Here is an 8550-nt window from a genome sequence, read left to right as displayed (position 1 = left end):
CATCACACTCTAGATTCGAGAGCAATCTAACAACGAATTAGAAGCACTAAAGAAATATCTTGCAATTCTTTGAAACTCTACTCTATCGGCACAACACAACCCGTTGTATAGGATAATGTTTGGACATTAATCGTCTAGTAAATTCTCAGCCATCATAAATTAATTACTATGGGAAAATTATACATAGACGGAAGTTTCAGACAAAGGAAAACTAGAGAAAAAAAAACAAAATGATAATAATGAAGCAAAAGGAAAACGGTTGAGTGAGTGAGCGAGCGAGTGAGAGTGAAAAAAGTAGACCATGCAGCCGCTTTCGCTATTTGTCCTCTCTCTCTCTCTCTCTCTCTCTCTCTCTCTCTCTCTCTCTCTCTCTCTCTCTCCATTCATCCAACCCTCTCTCAATCCTTGTATATAAATTCATTGCATACTTTATTTTCACATATTTCTCCATCTCACAAAAGCTCTCTCTCTCCCTCTCTCCACCCATTCGAGGAAGAAGAAGAATGGAGAAGCAGAATACTCCTCCCCGAATCTCCTTTCACAACTTCACCGTCGGGCCCTGAAAGGAAAAAAAGAGAGAAAAGGAATAAGCGGACTTCATGGATTCTTAAGGTTAGCTTTTGCAGGCCCTTGATTTGTTGTCTTTGTTTTTATGTCTGGTTCTTTGTTAATCAACGTCATCATGTCCTTTTGGGGCTTTTGCAGGATTGGAGAGTCTGGTGGGTAATGTGGAGAGCGCTCTGGTTTTGTTTATTGAATCACTATGGCCTCGGATTCTTCTGCTCAAGGTGAAAATTATTCTCAGACTTCTTCTGGGTTTTGGTTCGTGTTTGATTTGCAAGTAAAGTTTGTTTCTTTCCTGAATCGGATATCTGGGTTTGATGAGTTTTTTGTGGTAACAGCGTCTTTGTATCACTTATGAGTTAAGATCATCTTTAGGGTGCAGCAATACGTGGCTTGATTGTGAAGATATAGATTTCTGATTTGTTTAGCTGCATTGTTTTGTTATGATGATTTAGAGTGGTGTCATTTTCACTGCAATCTTGTCTCTCTGAACCAATTAGGAGAAATAAGTTTCTAACTTTTAAGATTTTTAAGGTTGGTTGATTTGAGCGAGTATGTGAATCCGTGTTGAGAAGTGCACAAGGAAATGCAGAGCCGGGATTTAGAAAGTCAACTGAGTTTGTGTTTATTGTTTACTTTCTGAGTTGGGGTGTGAGTCTCATCACAGCCTACTCCATCTTTATTCTTTGTGGTCTATTTGGTGTCTTAACTGTAAAAGTCAACCATTTCTGGGTTATATGTTACTATTTCTTGCAGTTTGTTTTCAACGCTAAGTGAGTTAGGCAGCAAAATTTAGTTTTAATCTGGGCCACAGTGAGTGCTTGTAGTCCTAGTCGGAGGTAGTCAAATTAGTAGACAGTTTATACATGTACCATCTAGTTGAATGTGAAAGTGTTATTGTTCCATTCATGTTCGTGTTCTTTCGTGGTTGCCATGCCATGATTATGGACTATGTAGTCAAAGAAGTTACTTAGATCCTTACTTGAGAAAACTAATTGGATTTATGTATCTTTACTTTCACCTTTTATACTGATATACATAGTCTTGTTTTTGGCATTAGGAGTTGCACAGGATCTGTCAAACTGCGGTAACTTAAATATAGACGAAAAGAGAAAGCTTGTCTACGATATATCAGAATGGCCAGAGGGTGCTACGGAAGTGCTACAGGCATGGAGTCGTCAGGAGATATTACAAATTTTATGTGTAGAGATGGGGAAAGAAAGGAAATACACTGGCCTGACAAAAGTAAAGATTATAGAGCACCTACTAAAGGTTGTTTCTGAAAATAAATCAGGAGGAGGTGAGGTTGTAGCTGACCTTAAACCTCAGCCATCCACTACATCTGGCCAAAGAATTACGAAAAGGCAGAGAAAATTTGAGAATCCATCTCGACTACCTGGTCCAGAAACCGGTTCTCCCATCAATAGTAGTGGTAGTGAATTAGCAAATACTATATTCTGCAAAAACTCAGCTTGCAGAGCTACCTTGAATCGAGAAGATGCATTTTGCAAGAGGTGTTCTTGTTGCATATGTTATCATTATGATGATAACAAGGATCCTAGCCTATGGTTGGTTTGCTGCTCGGATCCTCCATTCCTGGGTAAATCCTGTGGCATGTCGTGCCACCTTGATTGTGCTTTTAAGCATAAGCGTTCTGGTATTGGAAAAGAGGGACGACACATGGGAATCGATGGGAGCTTTTATTGTGTATCTTGTGGTAAAGTGAATGATTTGCTCGGGTAAATATCCCTTCCCATTCATTTTAGTCACTCCATTTCTTCTTATTTCCTTATATTGCTTCAAATTTTACTGAAAACTAGGAACACTGTCAGTATACCATTAAATTTTTCCGAACTCCTCAAAATACTATATATTTTTCTTGAGTAAAGGTCACTGGACTAGACATATTTTGTATTGGACTTGAATATTTTATATTTTATATTATATTGGCTTTGAGTAAAGTTTCTTAAGACTAGAGATTGAGAAAAGCTCTGTAGATCAACTTTCTTTCTATATAGTGGTTTTAGCGTCAGATAATAACACTTAAAGAGTAAAAAATATCTCACCTATATACTTACAATTTATCTCATTATCGTGCCATACCATTCTTTTATGTATGAAAATTAAGCCAGTGAAGGAGACCTAGCCATCATCTTTTATGGAACTACCTCAGCGTTGAGGCTTTTAGTCAACAATCTTTTGGCAACCTTGCTGAAGAATTATTTGAGCAGGCTTTTTGCCTCTCTTTCAATTAGTTGTCAGGTAGTGTTAATCTTACAGAGTGAGGGAGGGATTAATACCACTTACCAAGGTCAATATCTGTGAAATTGTTTAAAACATAAAAACAAGCTGTTTGTCTTCCCTGTATTAGCGTAATGTGTCAAAGACTGAAATGAGTGTCTGAACGATCTGAGTAGGGACAATGCAGTAATTGTGTGGCCCTGTTGTGTGAAAGACAAGGTCTTTTGAAGGGTGCTAGGCTGATACAGGTCTGTCATTTGCCTACTGTGAGTGTGGAAAAAATAATAGAAATCTCTGATGCTCTTCTGTTTTTCTTCGTTACATAGAAATAGTTCATTCCAGGTTAATCTTTTGTAACTGACTTCGCTCTTTCTCCACTTTACTGTTTAGGAAGAACACACTGTTTTGTCTATTGGTTAGCATATATATTATTTTTCCTCTACACCATTCTGACATGGATTTCAACTTTTATATATGTGTAGCTCCTGGCGAAAGCAACTATTGATAGCAAAGGATACCAGACGGGTGGATATACTGTGCTATCGTGTGTCCTTGAGTCATAAGCTTCTCAAACGAACTGAGAATTATCAAAAGCTTCACAAGATTGTGGATGAAGCTGTGAAGAAGCTTGAAGCTGAATTGGGTCTATTAACTGGCTTACCCAATAAGATGGGTCGTGGTATTGTTAATAGGCTTTCGTCTGGACCAGAGGTTCAAAGACTTTGTGCATTTGCTGTGGAGTCCCTGGATTCATTACTTTCCAATTCAACATTCCATTCATTGCACGATCCCAAAATACAAGGTAATCCAAATTTGAATAAATGTAAACCATCACTGCAGTCATTGTTACAAAATCTTGTTAACCTTGTCATAAAATTACTAAATCATGATTTGATTGAGCTAAGTGATTAGTTTGCTATGATCTCTTCAGCCATATAGTCCCAAAGTTATCTGTTTTTTTCTGTTCATTATATTGGTGCTCATTATTTCTTCTTAATTGTATCATGGAATATCCTTGAGGTGATTGGAAATACTATTTATTTGCTTTCTTCATACATGGTATCAAAGGAACTAACCGTGCTTATGTTTATTGTACATCTCTTAAAACTTTCAGATTTAGATTTGATTGATCCAGATGTGATCAGATTTGAGGATATCCAAGCTACGTCCCTCAACGTAATTTTGGGTTCTGTAGATCCTACTGCCAAAAGCTTGGTTGGTTACAGGTTGTGGCATTGTAAGGCTCAAGATATGAATTATCCAGCAGAACCAACTTGCCCACTGTTACCACCGAAGACAAATTTTTTTGTCACAGGACTAAGTCCAGCGACAGAATACTGCTTTAAAGTCACTTCATTTGATGGTTCAAGACATCTTGGCATGTGTGAAGTACGGGTCTCCACAAATACTGGTAGGAATGAAGTTCCAAACTTTTCATTGACAGAGCGGAGTCAAAGCCCCGCAACCAACTACAGTGGACTTTCTAATCCATCTTCAGTGGAAGATGAAACTAATAACGTTACTCCCTTTAGTGATCAAGATGATAACCGGTCAGACGCTTACCGTAATCAATTGGAGGACACTGAAAAGTCTACTTCTGCTAATTTATCAAATGGTGTTATCACCTGCAATAGCATCGGGAGAAGACCTACAGAAGCCAGTACAGTTTCTTTGCTGGATGAGGAACATGTGGCCTCCATATTTAATTCCAACATCCTAAAACCTGAGTGCAAGCAATCACCTGAATGCCAAATTATTGAAGACATCAGAACTGGTAATGGGTCCAATTTCCCCATTCGAACTGGAATGGAATGTGTGCCCTTTGTTAATAGCTCAGATACCTGCTTGCCCATCACTCCATGCAAATTGGAAACACTTAAAGATGGGTTAGGAAGGAACGTAAAATCCAACTCCAGCAGCAAGGATTTGAAAATTGGGGCTGGGAAAGGAGAGGAACCCCAAGATGGCAGTACATCAAAGAAGAGAAGGGGGGATAGGCAAGATGAGAAGTGTGTGGCAAATGGTGTTTCAGATAGGGACTTTGAGTATTATGTGAAGGTTATAAGATGGTTAGAGTGTGAGGGACACATCGAACAGTCCTTTAGACAAAAATTTCTAACTTGGTATAGCTTGAGAGCAACACCTCAGGAGGTGAGGATTGTGAAGGTGTTTGTGGATACTTTTGTTGAAGATCCAGCATCTCTTGCAGGGCAACTAATAGACACCTTTTCAGAAAGCATTTCAAGCAAGTCATCTGTTGTGCCCAGTGGGTTCTGCATGAAACTTTGGCATTGACCATAATCTCAAAGTTATTATCGAGTTTTGTGAAGGTTTTATGGACATATGAGCTAAAATTCAGGGGGAAATTTATTTGGTGTTGCTTGAGAGCAAACTACAGGCGGTGAAAAACGTACAACTTGTGGTTACCTTTGCACAAAGCAGGAAGTCTTTTGTCGTGCGGCTCGTGCCTAAGTGGGTTCTGCATGGAGCTTGGACATCGACTCTACAAGGTTATTACTGTACAGTTTTGTGAAGTTTTTTGTATAAACCTATTCAGGGTTTATTCAGAAGTAAGTCTCAAGAGCTCCCAACACCTTTGGCATATAGTCTATCACCATTTATCATAATCCCCATTTGCCCAATCTTATTCACAAAATATCAGATATTTCATTCTTACTCTAATTTAATATCTTCTTCATTCATTTATATGTTTGTATTAGTAAATTCTTTGGGCCTATTCTGTTCAGACATAACTTAGCACTGCATATTGATCATTATAACCAATTAATAATGGTTTCATGCTCTAAGTGTTGCAATTTGTTTTTCTTTTTCTTTGCATGATTGTTGCAACTTGGTTAAGAGCAGAAGAGATCAAAGTTCCAAATTCAAATCCCTGAAATTTAAGAATTGTCTTTTGTTATTAGCCTACTAGAAGCTAGGATGCTCAGACTCTTTTACATTTGTTTTTATATATGACTGCATTACTTTTGAGCCAAGTATGGTTATGATAGTTTGATGGTAAATGTTACTCTAAATGCCATTCCTTCATTGGTTCATCTTATATCTCTTATAGGTCTACTTTTCTATCATCTGTTAACATTTTACGTCTTTTCCTATAGTTGGTCTGTTCGCCCGGTTATGTTTTGCTTCTGGGTTTTCAGTTTATCAAATTTACACATCTTTCAACAGTACCTATCAAGCTTGAATTGTATAGAGCTAGGAACTGATGCGGATCACATAATCAGACTGAATGTAGTAGACCCCTTTGTATTCTTTACCAAATTGTTAACCAGTTATAGGTCTAGGATCTGTGGGATGCACGCGCCCAACAATTCGGGTCAGTTGGAAGTTCCTTTTAGATAGTATCGTAATACATGGAACCGAGCAAGCATTGTTTTCCTCCTTTCAACGTGAGTCATGGCAATTTATCGTTTAGATGCACATGAAACCTAGCTATATGTAGTTCTGTCTGGCAAATTCAAACATATATATATATATATATATATATATATATATATATATATATATATATCAAGTTTGAGGTCTTAGTTGATCTCTATGAATGATGGCAACAATTAGACGATGCTGCCGTGATTGAGGTTGCTTAACCGTGTTACTGGTGCGCCAATATTCTAAATGATAGACGTTTAGGCTTGTTATTCATCACAAAACACGACACAAATAAATCTTACAGTGCATCACATAGATGAGGGTTTCAGTAGTATGAATAAAGATACCAGTAAACATTAGGGGTATCAAATACACAGTAGAGGGTTTCACAACCATAATAAAACACGTAATCATCTTTAGCGATGTTAACCATATTTTAATTAAATTTTAACCAAATTAACTTAAAAGTCATTGTGGCTAGTCAATTTAGAAATATGTCTATATTAGTTCTTTCTATTTTAATTTTATTTTAATTCAAAGTATTCATTATATGATTAAAAAATATTTTAAATTTATTTATAAATTATATTATTCTCTACATGGAATGTTTTTAAATTCAAATGTTAACTCAAAGTTAAATCTTGCTAGAGAAATTTGTCAAGTGAGATAGTTCAAAATTAAAACAAAGTTATAATATAGTAAGTTATTATAGCGAGTCTATTGAAGATGTTCTAATACACTAGAACGCATTGAAGCTGCATGTCTAAGGCTGAGTTTGGGATTGCTTTTAAGTCCTGCTTTTGGGTCAGAAGCAATTCCTGGTGAAACTGGTGGCGTTTGGTGAGAGTCATAAAATCGATTCTAGGGAAAGCAATGGGTTGGGAAGCTAGTTTAGAAGAAGCAGCAAGTTGGGTACTTTGAGAATTGCTTCCGAAAAACACGGAGCTCATTTAATGAATTGTATTTTCAACCCTGTTTTGCCCCTACCATTTGACTTAAAATTACAACTAAAATGCCATAAAACCCTATTTCTCTAACCAGCCCGTTTCATTACCTCAATTGGTTTCAAAGAGGAACTTTGCCGTCAAATCTCTCATCTCCAAAACTCAAGAACAACATTCCCTTATTCCTCCCTCATAATCTTGATAGCATCTCAGAATTGAAAAAGGTAAACCCCAACTTGAATATACTTAACTATTTAGTCAGAATATTGTTCTTGATTATTAATGTTTCTGTACTTGATTATGATTATTATTGTATATGAGTTTAAGAGTCTGTTGTTCTTCTTGATTATTATTGTTCTTAAGTTGTTGGGTTAGCAAAATTGTGAATTTGTTTCTTTTTTTTCCTTTTGAACAAGTATGGATCTGGTTGTATAATACCATATATGCATATTGATGTTATTCTTCTTCTTTGGGATTCTTTTATTTGGAATTACTTCTAAGAACAACACATACAGATCGATTATTACTTCTTTCATTTAAGATAGATATATAGAGTTTGTTTTAAGTTAGTTGTGTCATTCGTGCATTGAAGATTGTTATTTTTAATTATCTTTCCCATATCAGATGGGAAAGAAGAAAACCACAAACACTGAAACTGAGGGAAAGGCAAAAAAAAGGCCTCATGGCCTGATGATTTAGTACAACAATTTTGTGAGATAGCTGTTAAGGAAGTGGCCAAGGGAAATAGACCTGGTACACATTTTGATAAAGTGGGATGGGCAAATGTTATCAAAGCGTTTAAGGAGTTAACCGGGAGGGATTATGACAAAACACAATTGAAAAACAAGTGGGATAGCCTTAAAGGTGAGTGGAGATTGTGGACATCTTTAATGCGACATGAAACTGGTATTGGATGGGATCCCATTAAGAAGACTGTAGATGCAACGGCTGAGTGGTGGGAAAGTAAATTTACGGTGTGTTTTCTTAACTTATATTTCTGAAATTATTTTTATATAGTATCAATTATGTTGTTTTATAATTAATTGGTGTTCATTACTGTTTTTAGGAGAGTGAAGAATACCGTAAATTTCGTGATGTGGGAATTAGTCCTGAAATGATGGAAATGTATGATAAGATGTTCAAGGGTAGCACAGCTCTTGGTGATTCAGTCATGATTCCCTCGGCTTTTCTCGATGTTGAAGAGATTGTTGAGGATTCTGAGCATGTCATTTCTATCAATGATGAAGAGGAGGATCACGAGCTTGTCCAAAACAAGCAGGATAAGGGAAAAAAGAGAGCAACTATGGACAAGCAAACTGGTACCAGTAAAGACAAGGCAATATTAGGAGAGGGAAAGAGAAAGAAAGAAAAGGTGGGAGGGGCAGCAAAATTAGCTAAGCAAATTGATCGT

The 8550-nt window shown here is 36.8% G+C and overlaps 1 protein-coding gene across 1 annotated transcript; it reads left to right on the top strand.

Moving 5' to 3' along the window:
- Nucleotides 1-468: 468 nt before the first annotated feature.
- Nucleotides 469-5612, top strand: LOC126791039 (VIN3-like protein 2). Its single transcript, XM_050517433.1, has 5 exons — nt 469-612; nt 706-788; nt 1625-2303; nt 3288-3607; nt 3920-5612. Exons 2-5 carry the CDS (start codon nt 764-766, stop codon nt 5098-5100), a joined length of 2205 nt encoding a protein of 734 aa, XP_050373390.1. The 5' UTR covers nt 469-612; nt 706-763; the 3' UTR covers nt 5101-5612.
- Nucleotides 5613-8550: the final 2938 nt, after the last annotated feature.

The sequence above is a fragment of the Argentina anserina genome, chromosome 4, assembly GCF_933775445.1.
Source record: "Argentina anserina chromosome 4, drPotAnse1.1, whole genome shotgun sequence".
NCBI lineage: Eukaryota > Viridiplantae > Streptophyta > Magnoliopsida > Rosales > Rosaceae > Argentina > Argentina anserina.
This window is presented reverse-complemented; position numbering and strand designations above follow the sequence as displayed.

Coding starts and splice junctions, on each gene's coding strand:
- LOC126791039 (XM_050517433.1), top strand. CDS start 764: ATGGCCTCGGATTCTTCTGCTCAAG. Junction 789..1,624: donor CTCGGATTCTTCTGCTCAAG/GTGAAAATTATT, acceptor TTTTGGCATTAG/GAGTTGCACAGGATCTGTCA. Junction 3,608..3,919: donor GCACGATCCCAAAATACAAG/GTAATCCAAATT, acceptor TAAAACTTTCAG/ATTTAGATTTGATTGATCCA.